General features: G+C 35.1%; 1 protein-coding gene across 10 annotated transcripts in view; it reads right to left on the bottom strand.

The window, feature by feature from the left end:
- LOC110454921 (serine/threonine-protein phosphatase 6 regulatory ankyrin repeat subunit B-like) overlaps positions 1-19921 on the bottom strand; it is a 35548-nt gene that overhangs the window by 2116 nt on the left and 13511 nt on the right. Inside the window, exons 7-14 of one of the 10 annotated variants that reach the window (XM_021504748.1) lie at positions 19679-19798; positions 19351-19440; positions 18203-18304; positions 12559-12570; positions 10781-10801; positions 8744-8842; positions 8220-8333; positions 8039-8056 (exon numbers count right to left, since the gene is read on the bottom strand). In XM_021504748.1, coding sequence (XP_021360423.1) covers positions 8039-8056; positions 8220-8333; positions 8744-8842; positions 10781-10801; positions 12559-12570; positions 18203-18304; positions 19351-19440; positions 19679-19798 — 576 coding nt within the window. Of the gene's footprint in view, positions 1-8038; positions 8057-8219; positions 8334-8743; positions 8843-10780; positions 10802-11610; positions 11626-12558; positions 12571-13092; positions 13165-13184; positions 15387-16828; positions 16883-18202; positions 18305-19350; positions 19441-19678; positions 19799-19921 lie in introns of those variants that run through there. The other 9 variants (XM_021504739.1, XM_021504780.1, XM_021504773.1 and 6 more) reach the window with 9 other exon arrangements.

Raw genomic sequence — 19921 nt, 5'->3', positions numbered from 1 at the left:
GTCTCGTTCAACCAGACTCTTGTTGAATAAAACACCAGGGCCCGTATTCATGAAACCGTTCTCATGCTCAAGCATGGATTTTGTGCTCAAGCTAAATATCTTGTTTTGGCTATAAATTGATAGGAAAATTCTATTTTGTCAACGATTTGGGAAATCATTGAAGAAACTTAGAGCAGAAAATTGCTTTCAATGTTTATAATTGACTTTTTGATTGTTTGACATGATTTAAGCCAGTTACAAGAAATTTTGTTTGAGCACAGAATCTGTGATTGAGCACGAGAATGGTTACATGAATATGGGCCCAGGGCATCAGGAAAGTTAACTATCGTGAACTTGAGGTTTGGCCACGATTTATTAACTTTCGCCATACTATATACCTGTTTGTCACGCTAATGCTGCACGTATTCCTGTTAGGACACGACGCTACAGAAACATAATCCGCTATGTCCTTGATTTCGAGTTTATTTTTTATATATGTAAGTGCTTAATGTATATATATGTCAATATGTCAATATATCAAAAGAGTACCGCAGGGCGGAAAAGCATTCTTCCATCACATGCCAATCCGCATACTTAAAATCATCATTACTGTATTGAAGTCGAGAATTATGTTTGTCATGTGCCAAAGGAAACAACATACTGTACTCGACCTACTTAAGAAGAAGAAGGATAATATTTCATGTATCTTTCATGAGTTCTAAAAATAATTTTCATAGGATTGTCTTCCTTTGTAGATATTTAAACCGTGAAAATATAAATTGAAATTGCCTCTTTTTGCCGATAATTGATTCAACTTACACCTGAATAACCAAAGATATTTCTATTGTTCATGAATTTCTGGCAGATTTTACTGTTAGAAAAAGTGTCAATATTGTAAATATGTGCAGGTTTTGCTCACCTTTAGGCTTAGCCTTCGTCATTGTATAATATATATGTATTGACCATGTTGCATCGAAATCCGGTCAAGTTTTTGTACAGAAACCATCGATCAATCATAGCACAGTATGCTAATCAATTATGAACAGATTTTGCTGAACTTCCAACTTAGCCCCCGCCTTTGTATAATGTATATGCATTACAAGTTTCATCAAATCGAACGATTCTTGCGGAGACTAAAGTTTGGAAATTGACCAATCAGCGCACCGTATGCTATTTAATTATGCACAGATTTTGTTCAAGTTCGATCTTAGCCTCAGTCTCCGTATAAGGTACATGTGTATTAAGTTTCATCACAATTGAACGATAGTTAAGCATGTTACCTGGCGGAAACAAAAGTATGGACGGACGGACGCTCCCCATATCATCAGCCACCCAGTCAAAATGTTGAACATGCGTATAAAAGACGGATCGACTAAAAGTGGATCACAGCAAATTTTGTGTGTTCACAAATACTTTAATCAGATAGTCAAACACAAAATGATATATAATGTCATCCAAAGTGACCCGTGTTTACCAGTTATAGACAAAATGTTATAAAATGTCAACCAATGTGACCCGTGTTTACCAGATATAGACAAAATGACATATAATGTCAACCAATGTGTACCTGTGTTTACCAGTAATAGACAAAATGTTATATAATGTCAACCAATGTGACCCGTGTTTACCAGATATAGACAAAATGTTATATAATGTCAACCAATGTGTACCCGTGTTTACCAGTAATAGACAAAATGTTATATAATGTCAACCAATGTGTACCCGTGTTTACCAGTAATAGACAAAATGTTATATAATGTCAACCAATGTGTACCCGTGTTTACCAGTAATAGACAAAATGTTATATAATGTCAACCAATGTGTACCCGTGTTTACCAGTAATAGACAAAATGTTATATAATGTCAACCAATGTGTACCCGTGTTTACCAGTAATAGACAAAATGTTATATAATGTCAACCAATGTGTACCCGTGTTTACCAGTAATAGACAAAATGTTATATAATGTCAACCAATGTGTACCCGTGTTTACCAGTAATAGACAAAATGTTATATAATGTCAACCAATGTGTACCCGTGTTTACCAGTAATAGACAAAATGTTATATAATGTCAACCAATGTGTACCCGTGTTTACCAGTAATAGACAAAATGTTATATAATGTCAACCAATGTGTACCCGTGTTTACCAGTAATAGACAAAATGTTATATAATGTCAACCAATGTGTACCCGTGTTTACCAGTAATAGACAAAATGTTATATAATGTCAACCAATGTGTACCCGTGTTTACCAGTAATAGACAAAATGTTATATAATGTCAACCAATGTGTACCCGTGTTTACCAGTAATAGACAAAATGTTATATAATGTCAACCAATGTGTACCCGTGTTTACCAGTAATAGACAAAATGTTATATAATGTCAACCAATGTGTACCCGTGTTTACCAGTAATAGACAAAATGTTATATAATGTCAACCAATGTGTACCCGTGTTTACCAGTAATAGACAAAATGTTATATAATGTCAACCAATGTGTACCCGTGTTTACCAGTAATAGACAAAATGTTATATAATGTCAACCAATGTGTACCCGTGTTTACCAGTAATAGACAAAATGTTATATAATGTCAACCAATGTGTACCCGTGTTTACCAGTAATAGACAAAATGTTATATAATGTCAACCAATGTGTACCCGTGTTTACCAGTAATAGACAAAATGTTATATAATGTCAACCAATGTGTACCCGTGTTTACCAGTAATAGACAAAATGTTATATAATGTCAACCAATGTGTACCCGTGTTTACCAGTAATAGACAAAATGTTATATAATGTCAACCAATGTGTACCCGTGTTTACCAGTAATAGACAAAATGTTATATAATGTCAACCAATGTGTACCCGTGTTTACCAGTAATAGACAAAATGTTATATAATGTCAACCAATGTGTACCCGTGTTTACCAGTAATAGACAAAATGTTATATAATGTCAACCAATGTGTACCCGTGTTTACCAGTAATAGACAAAATGTTATATAATGTCAACCAATGTGTACCCGTGTTTACCAGTAATAGACAAAATGTTATATAATGTCAACCAATGTGTACCCGTGTTTACCAGTAATAGACAAAATGTTATATAATGTCAACCAATGTGTACCCGTGTTTACCAGTAATAGACAAAATGTTACATAATGTCAACCAATGTGTATCCGTGTTTACCAGTTATAGACAAAATGTTTTATAATGTCAACAGCCTTTTTTTACCAGTGATAGACAAAATAACATGCCAAGTATTTGGAACATGATGTAAGTTTAGCCTGAGTTTACAATTTGGAAAAAAAAATCGACTGAACTAGTGAAATTGTTTTCTACGAAATATCATTGATTATTCCCGACGTATAAGACTTTAACGGCTATAGAAGCAAACTTAATGGGAGCCGAGTTGGGTGCTACGTTCATCTTATTGAAATACCAATGAAACAGAATAAGTTACTCTGTCAAATTTTCAACTTTGACTGCTGAAAACATTTAAAACGTTATGTTAACTTGTGCACGAAATCAAACAGCAAAGTGTGTTATGTTGAGTCGGGACTGCTGTTTCAATGCCACAACCACACATCGCCTTCGTGTTAAAAGTTATATCAATAATTTTTGACATCGTCACCAGTTAAGATTTCAAAATTGTTAAACATACACGTTTTTACTTTATTTTATCCTACTAATACTCTCCCTGAAAAACTATAATAATCAGATTTATAAAAGATAAAGAAACATGTGGTTAAGATTGTACTATCTAAGCTATTGCGGCCCATCGTTTGTAAATATTTGTGATTTCTCCCCCTCGACAACAAAAACAAAGGGGTTTTTTTTCCTCAGTAAAGCAGTACGTGAAAAGATCCACAGTACAGACATAAAGTAAATAAGTCAGGGTTAACACACACTGTTTGGTCCGTCACTTATACTGTTTGGTATCTCACCCATACTATTTGGTATCTCATCCATACTGTTAGACACGCCACCCATACTGTTTGGTACGCCACCCATACTGTTTGGTCCGTCACCCATACTGTTTGGTCCGTCACCCATACTGTTTGGTACGCCACCCATACTGTTTGGTATCTCACAATTAATGTTTGGTACCTCATCCATACTGTTTGGTATCTCACCCATACTATTTGGTATCTCATCCATACTGTTTGGTACCTCACTTATACTGTTTGGTCCGTCACCCATACTGCTTGGTCCGTCACCCTTACTGTTTGGTACCTCACCCATACTGTTTGGTCCGTCACCCTTACTGTTTGGTACCTCATCCATACTGTTAGACATGCCATCCATACTGTTTGGTCCGTCACCCATACTGTTTGGTACGCCACCCATACTATTTGATCCGTCACCCATACTGTTTGGTCCGTCACCCATACTGTTTGGTACCTCACCCATACTGTTTGGTATCTCATCCATACTGTTTGGTACCTCACTCATACTGTTTGGTCCGTCACCCATACTGTTTGGTACCTCACCCATACTGTTTGGTCCGTCACCCATACTGTTTGGTACCTCATCCATACTGTCTGGTACCTCACTCATACTGTTAGACACGCCACCCATACTGTTTGGTACGCCACCCATACTGTTTGGTCCGTCACCCATACTGTTTGGTCCGTCACCCATACTGTTTGGTACGTCACCCATACTGTTTGGTATATCACCCATACTGTTTGGTCCGTCACCCATACTGTTTGGTACCTCACCCATACTGTCTGGTCCGTCACCCATACTCTTTGGTACGTCAGCCATACTGTTTGGTATCTCACCCATACTGTTTGGTCCGTCAGCCATACTGTTTGGTACGTCACCCATACTGTTTGGTTTATCACCCATACTGTTTGGTCCGTCACCCATACTGTTTGGTACCTCACCCATACTGTCTGGTCCGTCACCCTTACTGTTTGGTTCGTCACCCATACTGTTTGGTACCTCACCCATACTGTTTGGTACGTCACCTATACTGTTAGGTACCTCACCCATACTGTTTGGTACGTCACATATACCTACCCCGTACAGTTTGGCAAACGTGTGATACATCATGTGAGGAAATCCATGCATACGTAAACGTGAATTTCTAACATTAACATTACTTCAACAATGTAAAATCACACCATTATGTGTAGGTATAGTGACGTTTACTAAGGGAACAGACAACCGACAGGGGAAATTACGTCAGCATCAAAATACATGAAAATCCATCTCATTCAAAACAAACGGAAATCCCAACAGTATTCAAACTTACAAAGGTCACAAAGATTACGGAGACATTGCTTTGAATGAGATGGAATACAGTCAATACATGCTTACCCAGTAAGGCCGCTTATACACTGAATGTGATTCAGAGATCACCGAATCCTGTCAATATTGTAGTCAATATAATATATTCAAGGTTATGTTAGCTGCTTAGTAGTGATCCACCTTTCAGCGAATGCACATTCCAATCAGAGTTTACGTAGACTCGTCATCACAGCTCTTAATACATGCCATTAACAAGCTATATCAAAACATCAATATTCTATCCTAGGTTTAACAGCAACGATTAAGTTAGGAATTTAACAATTAATTTTTAATGAATTGAACATAGATATTCAATGTACAATGTAGTTACACATTGCACTATATTGTTTTTATTAAAATATGTATTATATTCAACACAGCATGAAATGAAATTTTAAAAAATAAGGACAGAAAATATCATTTATACATATATAAATATCGCTAATAACAGTTATAGTGTGAATCTTTAATTTATGTTGTTCATCCTACATAGTTTTAATGACACTGTTTCAAAACTTCACAACGTGTGTTTACAAGATGAGTCACGGTTAGTTAGTCACAGCAATCTTGGTAAGAATGAAGAAAACATTACATCTGTTTTAGTGTATTTTCAACGCACAGTCAAACAAACAATATCCAAAATTATAAAAACAAAAGATATTATATCCAAAATAAAAAGCAAGAGTCGAGAAATAATTGTATTAAAGAATCACTAGGAGTTTGTGAATGATAACATATGTGAATTCTGAGAATGACCGTTATGTACAAATCCAAATGTTTCCGTTACAGCATGGCATTGTATTTCCCGTAGAACAGTATGTCATGAAGCACACTCATTTGGTAACAGCCAATCAATTTATGTATTCATTAAACAATAAACGGGGAAATCTAGTGGAAGACTTCTAAATATAGATATATGAATGTTGCGGAAATTGGTAGAAAGAAGGATATATATAATATTAATATTTCTGAACAGGTTATCATTTTCAAGCATATATAAGTTATCCTACTCATCTATGGGAAATGCTAATTCTGTTCGATGAGAAGAAGGGATAAGTTGGTAACAATAACATAAATGTAGTATATTGCGGTTTATTAATAGATGAAAATTAAAAAAAAGAGTTATATATAATGTTCACGTTATCAGCTCTTGATAAAGACATGATGTTAATGACAATTTGAACTTGGTCATTTAAGTATATGCAACAATGCATCATTTAACCCAAGGGTAATCATTACATTAAGTAAGTTTAAAAATCTCATAAATATTATATTAGAAAGCATATATGAACATAAACGGGCACACAGCGATTGTGTGCAACAGGACGGTACATACTCATTCTTATTGTCAGACACCGATGTATTGTACAGCTGCCATTGACCATATTATTTCATTCATGATAAAGAGGTATGGCGGAAAACTGCCCGTATTTCCCTAAGTCGGCATTTATGAAAACAGAGAAAAAAAAATAAGGAGTAAAACATTTCGTGTAGCCAAAATGCATACAAAAGATACAAAACCAATTGAATATGAATTTTTAAACTGCTGAGAAATTAGGTATTGCTAATATGATACTGCAAATATAGCCATATACACTATATCTATGAAAGTGATGGGGTTTCCCGGACTTAAAAAAAATCTTTCAACACTTTCCCATCCGAGGACCAACTTTTGAATAAACTTTTTGTGACCGTGATGTAATATGCAAAAACAAATCGTATTACGGAAAAGTGGTCCTTCTTTGGGAAAGTGCTCAATTAATGAAAAACAGGGGTGATCTAGTTTCTCTAAACTGCGACCGGTGTTTCTCGGGTTAAATTAGTTTGTAATTGCCAATATCTAAATGTTCCTTGTAGCCGAATGTGTAACGCAGTTTACTTGTGACTAGAAAATAAACGGTGCAGGTTCGAATCCTCCTTCAGTTATTTTTTGTTTTAAATATTTAGGCATGTTATCATTTTCCTTAATAAGGCAATGGTGTTTGTTTTTTTAAATCGATGGAAGATTTTGTTTACATTTTAATAACGTACCTATTGATTTATCAGTTTTGTTAGTAATAATTTCTTAACTATTTAGTACGACATACTTCTATCGAAGCATGTCAATAAATCCCTGTACACGTGTACAGTACAGCTACGCTTTGTAGGTAAGACACTATTTTTGATGAAATTTATGAATTGTTTCACCCTCCAACTGGCAATAGTAAGTATATCAAGTGCTTAAACACCAACAAATAATGCCGAATTACCAAATATGTGGTCTGTTTACAATAATCTATTCTTAGACACGGGATTCCGATATTGCTACCTGTATAAAAATACCTGAGGACGCGTCATAACAGTGCACGGTTGAATGCGCGCACTAGCGTAACATAGCTTTGGGGAAATAGGCATAGCAACCCGCCATATCTCTTTATACGAGAGAACTGGGTTGTCTCCCGTAGATATAAAGTACAACTGTTAGTATAAGTAATCATTATCCATAGATAAACAGCATGTGAGGATGGTACACCTTGGTCATTGAGACCATTTACTATGGTAATATGCAGGTTTACCGTACACACATTCGATATTATATAAGACAGAATACTGGGAGAAAGCAAGCAGAATAGTCTATACGTATACCGGTTTGGCGGTTTGAGACTGAGATGCAAACATCATGTTTTACCAGGAAGGGAAGAAAATCACACAGTAAAAGAGAGATGTAGAAATATCTAGGTTAGTACGAAATTAGTTTAAAAAGTCCTAAAAGTGTTTATTACCTGGTCGTGATCATCATCCTTTATGGAATTTAAAACAGATAGTTAAACACAAAAAATAATGAAATTCTGCCTCTAATAAACTTGTTATTTAAATTTTGTTTACGAGTGTACAAAGTTTTAAATTCATTGAAATGAAATATATAGGAATGTTGTTTGTTAAAATAAATTAACACGAACATACCTCGATTGCCTTGATGTTGATATCAGCTCCCTTGTCCATCAGCAGTTTGATGATAGTCTTCCTCTTGTTGGCGTCAGTGTTCATAACGGCCAGGTGTATAGGATACAAACCAATCTGTAATTACATAGTGTATACGACGCTTATCCTGCAGATATTCTATTTCACCCGTGATTTTTAAGGTGGTGACTATATATTTTTATTCTCTTTTTTTTGTGTCTCCTCGAATAAGGGATTTTGGTCGCTTTATATCAAATTTGATGTCCGATTTATTAATGTGTCTTAAAGCTATGGTACATATGTATGTATTTATATATTATGTAATTTAAGTAAAATAATACTACATTATTTCTTCACGTTTTGTTCCTGACTTTGAGTAGCGAATACATCAAAAGCTATCCATGACGAAGATGATACCTTGTTCGTTTGTGAAACAAAATTCATTTAGCACAACCAATAAGTGTTTATATGTGACGTTTCGATGACTAATACGATATGTACTCTGTCACTTTCATCAGAAAAGATACCTCGTTTGGCTTGTTAACATCTACGTTGGGATCATTGAGTGCAGCCATAAAATCATCGTCCCCCTCCGCTAACTCCTCCAGATCGCTCTCGTTCAGCGACTACAACATCAGTTTAGGTAATAGCAATCAGTAACTAAAAGTACTCATTAATTTAGTGTACCTCGAGAAGTAAGCGTTCATCGACGGATTAATACATTTTATAAGTAAATATTACTTCATCGAGGCTCACATCGATAAATCATTGATCATCGTCAAGTTGTTATACATGGCAACGTAACTATTACATCAAATCTTCAGCATATGAAGCAAACTGATTTATCAAAAACTTAAGCAATTTTTGAACTTAGAATTTCTCATTTGATGATATTACACTTTCACTATTACAATCCTGATAACAAGAGCTACTTTGTACCCTTATCGACCAGTACTTACCTCTGACATTGCTGATATACAGACTAACAACATTATAGCTAGTAACGACATTACGCTGCTTCACAGACATAGAATATGTTTATAGCGTCATTGTTTGATTTGAAATGCATCAAAGCGGAAAATGTACTATTTTTTTCCAAATGTATTTAAAACGCAGTTGAAATTGATAGCAAACGCTACAATGGTATAACTGTTTATATTGATTAGATTTCAATAAGGATACACTGTATTAATAGAATCTCACTTGTATGTCAACAAGAAATATTAGTAATATGTCATGCATACTCGCTGGTTTGTTACGGGTTGATGTTGATCACAGGTTCCTATATAATTATCTTATTTGTAACCAACTAAAATAATCATTTGAAATTCAAAGACTGAGTGGGTTTTTTAGAATTGTTTTCATGTGAGTCTTGAACATCTTTTTAAAAAAAATTGACGAGATTAAAAATTAAGAGATGAAGTGAGTCCCAAAAATCACGTGAACTATGTGTATAAATCTATAATCAGAGGTTCCCATCATGAGAGAGTGATAACTGCAGAAAACAGTACAAAGTCCATAGTTATATGGAACAATGATGAAATTATATAGAAAGAGAACCGTCTTGCAAAAGGACAATATTTGTTAGTCTAACTATAGTCGTATACAAAACTTTGCCGGGGAATAAAAATTCTTTATCATTTATTATGTTCAACATAATGTGGTGTTCATTGTTAAATAAATATATTAACCTATCGGTAGGTACATTATAATAGGAGCGAATGAAGCGGGATCCTCCGTCTACGAGTTACTCTTACCATATCAAAATTCACAGAAATCATCACACAAAACGATAAACAGAACAGGAAAATAAACACAAAAACGAAGTTAGGTAAACGTCTCAAGTGCTCAATACACACAACACAGTGGACTTAATTGTGTCCAGAAAACAAACTGTCAGACAATCCACACGAAACTATCAACCACACCCTGGTGAGAAGAGACGTGCTTCTGTTGGAAGCGGTCGTGAACATACAGTGAGCATGCTGCAAGTGATAGAAATGAACCACCGATTCTAGTACAAGGTCGCTAAATGGGAACCTGGCTCTTGAATCAAATCTAATTTGAAAAACCATTTGTAATGTTCGTAACAAAATATTATTTTACATGCAGATAAATGAATTCATTTGCTTTGAAACTTATTATTGTAGTAAATATGGACACATTTTTCAAGAAATGTATTGTTTTTAAGAAAGATAATTGAGATTTTGATTGAAATCTAATGCTGTTACATGAAATCGAGATTTTGTTAAACGGTAAAAAACTTATTTCAAAAGGAGTAATAAGTAGTCATTATATCGAAAACCAATGTCTTATTTATATTGCCATTTTTGCGTCTTCGACAAAACCCATTTCTAATAGTTAAAAAATTAGAGTTAAAGGCGATCATATCGTATTTATTCTGACAACCGTACAAATACCAGTTCACCAAACCAACAAATCTCCCTAAACCATGTACACCAAACACATTTTTTTCTGGATGACACGATTCCGTGTTTACCCCTCTGCCTGATCAAGATGTTTTACAATTCAAACGATTCGGACTCTCTCCATTACCAAATTACCTCACTATCCACGTTAAATTCCTGAACGAAAATCCAACTATTATTAATGTCTAATTAAAATATGGCTTCAAACATGTAGATTTCTAAGCCATGTACAAACAATACATATCAATGGTAACGACCAAAGTTCTGGATTTTTTCATAAATACAAAACCAATTATTTAATACATTCGTTCTTTTAAATGGTAACAGGAAGAGATTGAGTAATCGATTGATGTAGGAAAAAAACTCATTTAAACAAACGTTATCATACATCGTAACGAGCAAAAGTTGGGTAACTCTCCAATAAATACTGTATTCCGTCTTTGCGTATTGCAGAGTTATCTTCTCTTGGGAGCAGGTATTGATTGTTACGTCATTGGTTTGTGTGAGAAAATTACGTCGTTTTCTCAAAAATTGATGACGTTACTCTCACAAACAAGTGACGTAACAATCAATACCTGCTCCCAAGAGAAGATAACTCTGCAATATGCAAAGACGGAATAAACGAGCAGAAGATACACAAAGCCAATGTATACAAAGTGTACTCTAAATGTCTATTAGAACGGGATGGGTCATTCCCGAAAATCAAAGCTAACACAAAAATGTTCTCGAACGAGTAACGGACAGTGATCGGGTCATCCCAATAGATATATATAAAAAAAACCACTTCAATAGTAACCAGTGACACCGGTTCATTCCCGTTGATAATAATTATGTTCTAATAATAACGAGCAGGATTCGATTATTTCAATTGATATCCAAGAACAAGAAAGAACACAATGCATGCGATTATTTTTAATTGACAAGTGAACACATCTTTTTGTTTTTCGCTCGCTAAACAATCTTACTTGAATATCATCCATCTGTAATAGAACACACCAATAATTATCCTATCTGTGTAAGTCTGTTTCTGTCCATCGACCCAGTACACAACGTCAATATTACCTTAACCGCTACAGTTGTGTATGATGTTAGTTATAGAATAAACACAGTATGTCAACTGTAATTATCCGAATTGAAGATTAAATTCGTTTTCAGTAACATAGTAATATAAAATGCTAAAATGACTGTAATTATATGGTACTCTCAGGTACCAGATACCAGGCATTGCTTCGCCGAAAATCTGAAAATGTTTTAATTGTTATTTTTATTTATTAGAACGTTATTCTTCATAATTTGTTGACACTGGCCTTTTATGGATCGACATTTATTTTTTTATTTAAAAGCTATATCAAAAATGACATCGACTTGGACCAAGACAGACATCTGCGGGCTGACTCAATTAATAAATTCATTGAATTGGAATCGTCATATATCTTCACGTGGTATACCTAATGTTGTCCTTCCAGTGCAGTGCTGCTACGGATAGACATACGAAGAATGGAAACCACTCTATATTGTTAGTATCCCGTCACCATTGCAAAACATACTAGGAAACAAAGTCTACTGCTTATATTTCAAATGGAACGAAATTTTGTATGTTTAGTAAAAGTTTATTAATTGGAAACTTCCAAAAATTTTAGTGTTTCTGAGCTTACTTTAAATCCATAGTTTACCGTTTGCTTTCAAAACTGTATCTATGAATATCACTTTTAACCAAATTAAGAGAACGTACCTCTTTGCTTTTTTAAATCGCTTAAAAACGTGTGAAAATAGATAAAACAGGTAAGTAGGTGACGTACAAAAACAAAACTGAACACGTATTTGATTGATATTCTGTAGATTATGAGTTGTGTATAACTGATCAGTAGACAATTAACAACAGGGCGTCCCACACTCCCTACACCAGACATTACCTGATAATCGTCCTGAAAAACAAGCATACCTTTCTTGTCAATATAACTCTTCTGATTAGTAATATTACGCTAATATGCACGTGTAGACTCCATACGAGATAATCTAGCACGTGATGTGAAGTAATACGTGAAGTAGATAAGTATATATCAAGTTGAGTATGTAGTAGCTACACGTAATAGAAAAAGGATAGCATGCAATAACACCATAACTAAAACATGCATAAAAACTATACATTATCAAACATGCAAGAACTTTTTTAGAAATATATAAGAAAGTAATTAAAATATTATAAATAAAAGAAAACAGATTCATTCAAAGAAATAAAAGAAAACGATAAAAGCATAAACCACAACCATGTTTAACTGTTAGTAGCGCGTGCATTGCATGTTATGTAGGAAAACACGTGTGTGCTTTGAGGAGGATCAGATGGTACAAAAGGAAATATCAAATTTGACATTTTAGTAATTCTTTCATTTAAGTGTCAGGAGGATATGACGCAGAAGACGCGCATGCGTATGGCGTGATTTCTATACCTCCTCGGGTGGTGGATCGGGTGTTGGAGGTGCTTGGGGTTCCGGTTCCTCTTCAACTTCAGGTTCTGGTTCCTATGGTGATCATATGTAGTCTTTATATATCACATATAATATTTGCATATATGATACCCTGCTTATGATTGTATTTGTCTTCCTGCAGTATGCTACTTTCCGCATACCATATTGGCGTGTGTTGTACGCTAGTCGTATGTATGAATGTGTTAATGAGTTTAGCATGACATATGTATCAATATGCTTGAAGGAATATACTAATGAGTAAATGCCAGCCTGCCGTATGAATGAATATGCTAATGAGTATATTGCCAGTCTGTTGCATGTAAACGTTTATGAATGTAGTCATTTGTGGTATTTACGAGTATTATGTCAGTTCGTCATAAACCTGGGTATGATTCTGTGTGTTGTGTCAGTTTGCCATGCCGTATTGTCAGGGTATTGAGCATTAGCTTCAATTCTATCATTAGTGTAAATTGAATAAAATGGCAACGAAACGCGCATTTCGTTTGACGTGTTCTGAAAAGGAAATATAACAGTCTACTGACCTGAAATAAACGCCAAATATAAATTAAAAGAGGAATATATAATCAACATCACAAAAAGTAACGGCAAGGTAACAAAATACAATATATATTTAGTATGTATAATCTAGTCTTTCCTAATCATGAATGCTGAGTAATTTATATAAGGAACAGAAATGTGATTTAGAATGCTTTATGAATTCAATAGACAAGTATAATTCCTATGAGGTAAAGTAAATATGAGGTAAGGAGAATGTAAGCTTGTGTCGATATGATTTAAGGAAGGTGAGTGAAGAAGTAGGCAATTAATATGAGGTCAGGTAATTTATGAGGTATGGAGGTTGTGAGGTTCCTCGAGAAGTATTTTGGATAGTGAAACTTATACAAAACAATGTCTGTGAATAGTAAACCTTCACCAATCACTCTGGTACTCTAACTAGTTGATCTATGTGATGGAAGGTAACCACGAGCTCACGTGGATACAAGTTTCTCTAAATAAAAGGAAGCTACATAAAGAAAAACAAGAACTTTATAAGATCGGTAATGATGAGGTATGAAGGTCATTAAGTTCTATGATTTCAGTTTAAAAATTATTTGTATATTTAGTAGGAAGTGACGGGAGAATTATAATTCCTGTTAAGAAAGGACGTGAAAACCTGGATGTGATGTATGGAGCAGAGGTGATACAAGTGAAATAAATATATGTAACGACCAGGATGCTTTGGATGGTGAAGCTAAAATAAAACGTCGGTAATAAGTTAACATCCACCAGCCACTATGTTGATAGTATCCACCATGCAGTCTCCAATTAACAAACAAGTACCTCAACTTTCGTTGGTCGTTATTGGCGTTATCTCTTTTGATTCCTCCACGATTTCAACGACAGGCAACTCGTGCGGATCCTTCATTGTTATCATATGTTATGATCATATGTACTATGTACCTGACATCAGTCGAAATGTACTTAAACAACATTGTAAGTATTCTTGACAATGAGAGGTCGAGAAGTATTGTAATTCGTACACCATAACTAAGGACCTGTGGTCAGTAATGGGCAACAGTTATGACTGAGATAGAAACAGAAAACAGTTACATATTTTATATCCAAAAACATTAAATTATATAGATATCAAGAACGAGGACATCGCCAAGGGATCAAAAAATAAAAATTTCCGTGCAAAGATATTAATCCAATCAGAAACAATCCATGCAATATCCAGGGAAATTCTCTTTTAATAGAGAATAATAGATAGAAACCGAGAAACGAGGAACTAAACAAACGTGTGAAAACAATACTCATGCGTATAACATCAGAAGAGGATAGTAGCATGCTGTTTTGTATGAACTGCAATTACCGCAGCTCCGAAAGAAGCAACAACTGTCCAAGTAAACAGGAAGACCGTCACCAATCTAGAACAGGGGTATGGCATGCTTAAAGTTGACGATCGGTACCTCAGTGGTTGATAGTTCTGCCATAGCTTTCATTGGGTCTTTGATTACTTCAGGTTCCTGCCTATCCATTGTTGATATTGAAGACATAGTTCCAGCTGATTCTTCTACTACTTGTTCTTTGTCCTTTCTTTGTGATTGGGATGAGCCAGCATCCATTGATTCAATAACTTCCGGTTCTGTATTTGCGATTTGTGACTTTAAAGCTCCAGCTTCCACTGATTGCATAAGTTCCGGTCGTTTGTTCCTAATTCTTGTGTGTGGTGACACATCCTCCAGTGGTGTTTTTGAAATTTCCGGTTCTTCTGTCTACATGTACATGTGTGAAAATGATTTTGCAACACTATTTTTATTGTACTTAACCCAACAAAGTATGACTACATCACAAGATGTAAAACAAATAGTATTAAATATCTACATTAAAAATATTTACGATGGTAATGCGAAACTGTGAAATAAAGTACTGTATATTATAAGCAGCCACAACCACTAGGACATTGTATTTCTATTCATATGAAATCTTTTTCAGTAAATTGTTTAAGATTTAAATGCCACTACTAATCACCACAACTTTAGAATTGCATATTGTACGGAAAAAAAAGACATCCACTGCAAGGTATATGAAATGTACAAGCTAGAACTAAGGATACACAGGATCAAATGCACGTGCATTAAATGAATGTTTGCTCTTCATTAATGGATCATCACCAAAACTAAATGCATAAGGGAAATTATTTTTTAAAAAAAATGTCTATGTACACTTGTTCGAGAATAGTGAAGATGAACGTTAGATAAACACATGTAATTGCACCAAAACATTGGGCGATAAAACAAAAGAGTAAAATGTTTATATTATGAACCGTGCTGAATGATAATTGTGACCGGCACACATTGGGTAATGAGATATCCACCAGCAGATTCTACCAAATATTGAACAACGAACTTACGACATACAAACGTTATTGCACTTGTCAAATTTGGTAATAGATACAGTTTATCAATATATATTTTTTTAAATGGACCATACATCTGTTTAGTCTATGTAAGACTCATAGGCGATGCTAGGGCCAAAACGGTGGAAAACCAACTCGGTCTAACCTACTGTTGACACACAAGGGAGATGAGCTAAATTCTTTAATTATATGAATTTCAAACGTAAGACCAGTGCTGGATATTATTTACATTAATTATGAGAACAGGGCTTATATTATGAACCGTGAAATTGCTCAAAAGAGATAAATTTGATTATGAAGGTTACGATTAAACTCGGGGACTACCATATCCACCAGCAGACTTATCATCATGTGTCTTGATTTATAAACCTAGGACACACACAACGGGAACCTAAACTATTACCAGCCAATAACATCACCAACGTTACTTATGTAATATTCTACAAACACACGAATACAAGTAAAAAACCCAGTTAAAACAGAATACTAAACAGTAGTCCAGCAATAGAGGATATAAACAAACTTGTTACACAGATATTTACAGCGTAAAATAACGAGCCATGCACATTCAAGTTCTTAAAAAATTGAAAACGTTTTCTAAAAATAGAAAACCGAGATCCAAAAATGTGATAATGACTTTGCTATATAAATATAAATCGTCTTTGAATAGGGTAAGGCCCAGCATCCAATAAACAAGAACCATGCAATACAAAAAGAAAAAAAGTATATGCCATATGCCGGAGATGAATAAACGTATATAGGAGGAAGCGGGTCGCTCAATCACAGTGATTGCCTTACCAAAGGGATATTGTTATAGTCAAAGTCTTCCTCTTTGTCGCCCTCTTCCTCTTCCTAAAAACAGTACATTACAACACATATACGGAGTACAGTGTAACATAAATACGGAGAACAAAAAGGTTTAACACGTACATGGAGCAAACAATCTAACACATTTTCGCGAAAAATAATTTTCGCGACAGTTGCTTCAAATGACATTTCGACTGCATATCAATATGCAAAAAGAACTTTCCCATATACTCTTGGTTTTCGGTATATATTCATGAGTAAACGTTCCTAATGTTACGACTGTCTTCACAAGTTACAGCGAAAACAAATATGTCCCTGTTATATCCATCTCTTATAATCTTGCTGCCCTGCTATTATACGAGATATTTATAGACTTTTTTTTCAGCTTTTAACAATCTGGATTTTAGCAGTGATTTGGATTGGCTGAATAACCGAGTGGTTTACAGTTCATACACATTCAGTTACACCAATCATTTTATGGCGCATCCCACTTAGCTCAATCTTCTCGTGATTATGGAATCTAGGGCCGAATAGCATGTTCGATTTAAGGGGTATATAACGCATTAGACGTCCAGCTGATAAAAAATATCGTCAATGCATCTGGCTTGTACCTACTGAGCACACGTCTACTGACCTATATCTAGCTTTATACCACCAGAAAACATTACCCAAACTGATAAATATTCCGTACCCACTGCAATAAAATATCAATTAGGTCAGTGATGAGAAGGATGCTAAAATAACTACAAAGAATGAACATAGTGATATCCATGATGGTGGCATTGGAGTATCACAAATAAACACGTCATCATGATAGGAATGAATAACAAACATTACTTCAGTAAGTATATACATGTAATAGGTTATATATTGATGAGTAAGCGTTTATATGAAAGATGATTATTATAAATCGCTTCGGTTCCATCTGGTCCATTAATCATTGGTAGCAAATGACATCCAACAGAGGCCAGGTATGAGCCATGTGATACTTGTCAAGGTCAAGGCACCGCTTTATTTATGATGTCGGGTTCAGTAACAAGATAAAGTTAAGAACTGAATCAATATGTATGCACATTTGTAAATGTTTTTGTTTGCTCCAAATATACGCAACGAAGCATTGTAGTTCCTTGATAAGTAGTACTTTTTGCGCGCGCAGTCACACAAAACATGTTAATATAATTTAGTCACACACCTTAACTGATGTTATCTAGTCACACCTGTAATATTAATAAAAATAATTTCACATTTGGGATTAAAAAAAATAACATTTCGTCAAAGTTCACAAACAGCAATGGTGGATTAATGCACGGCAAATTGTTGGAGTGTTACAAGGTCAGGGTTAAGGTCACAGGTTCCTCGCCTCACCTCGAACGCAAGACTAACACTCGAAGCGTTGTCCTCCTCATCCTCATCATGGTCTTTCAAACCTGCCTGCAACAACTCCATTTCCGCCATCTCTTCCATGTCCTTTGGGGTAAACGGTTGTATGTAGTTGGCATATCTAGTTCTCAGTGTAAGCTTATCTGGTAACCTTTCTAACACTTGCACGTGTGACAATGTTACGATATTGTTACCTTCATATATCCTTCTACTTGTGATAATGTTACACCATTTGTTTACAGGATAACCATCAGAGAGACATTCATTTTTGCTGACATAACACTTATGTTCTTCTGATAACCTTAGAAAGCTGTACTAAACCTTTAAGCCGGGGTTTTCACGTCCACGCAACAGCTAAGGTTGTATGGGAATTGCTTCCTATTGAGACACCCCCGAAAAGATAGAAGGGAAATGAGCAAAAGGAAAGATATAGATCTGATGTGTTGGAATGAGGTCGGAGATCACGTTTGGTTTCGCAAGTGTCCCCTTAACGGAAGACACAGAAGAAAACAACGGATTCTGCCTCTTACGACATACAATGTTATACAGTAGGTGTATTCTTTCCCAGAACATTCCCAGAGTCTTTCACTTGTTACAATGTCACACTTTTAATTATTTGATTACCTATAGAAATCTTTTCATTGATAACATTGTCATATTTTTTTATTATTTAATAACCTTTACATGGACTTTCTCTTGTTACAGTGTCACCCCACTGTTAACTTTAATGGGCCTTACACTTGTAACAGTGTTCCACCTATGACCACCAGTTAACGTTTAAGGGACCGTACGTTTATGATAACGGAATAGACATGCAAACATGGTTCCACAGAATATTGCATAATTTTACAGTAATGATTATCATGTAGCTTCAGAAGATTTCACACTTATAACAATGTCTTACTAATGACTAGCAGGTAACATTTAAGGGACCTTACTAGTGTGACAATATAATAGACATGTAAACATGGCTCCAAAGACGACCTTATGCATTGTTGATCTTTAAAAATGTCTCAACATATTTTGACTAGAATGGTAAATATAACCCGTCAAATGACACTTGCGACTTGATCATTGAGAAACAGACGCATGACCTGTATTATGTTTAAACGAGAGAAGTTTCATATACATACCAATATATGTTGTGCCCTGTCTTTTTTAAGAAGTCTTACGATGTCATTGTAATTCCGTTCCGTGGCCAGAGCGAGGGCATCATTTCCGTCCTAGGGAAGAAATGATGTCGTTCACGTTAATAAAAAGTGAGACGATCTTGACGTCATTGACAATATGTATAGACAATACTACATACACAGTATTCCACATTTTGTTCAATAGGTTAACGACTAGAAATTTCTGAAACAATACATTAAGAAAACAATGTTATATTGAAATGCCCAAAATTATTTGATAAATATTTCAATTGAAAATCATGTGATATTTTACTAGTATTTAAGTACTGACTAGGTCCTTGTATGTGGAAAGGGCGCCCCATCTGACGAGAGCAGCGACAATGTTGTTCATCTGTCCACTCAACCTCAATGGCCGACTCTTTACACACAGGTTCAAGGCTGTATCACCCTCCTAGTTACAACAAACAATGACGTCATGGGTCAGCAAAATAGTCATTTGTATGCGCTTTTGACCACAATGGGAAGAGGACAGAAGGTAGTCAAGTGTATTTAGGTAAGAAATACATAGAAATTG

Source organism: Mizuhopecten yessoensis, unplaced genomic scaffold, assembly GCF_002113885.1.
Source record: "Mizuhopecten yessoensis strain PY_sf001 unplaced genomic scaffold, ASM211388v2 scaffold917, whole genome shotgun sequence".
Taxonomy (NCBI): domain Eukaryota; kingdom Metazoa; phylum Mollusca; class Bivalvia; order Pectinida; family Pectinidae; genus Mizuhopecten; species Mizuhopecten yessoensis.
The sequence above is the reverse complement of the archived record's forward strand: the minus strand, read 5'-3'. Positions and strand labels throughout refer to the sequence as shown.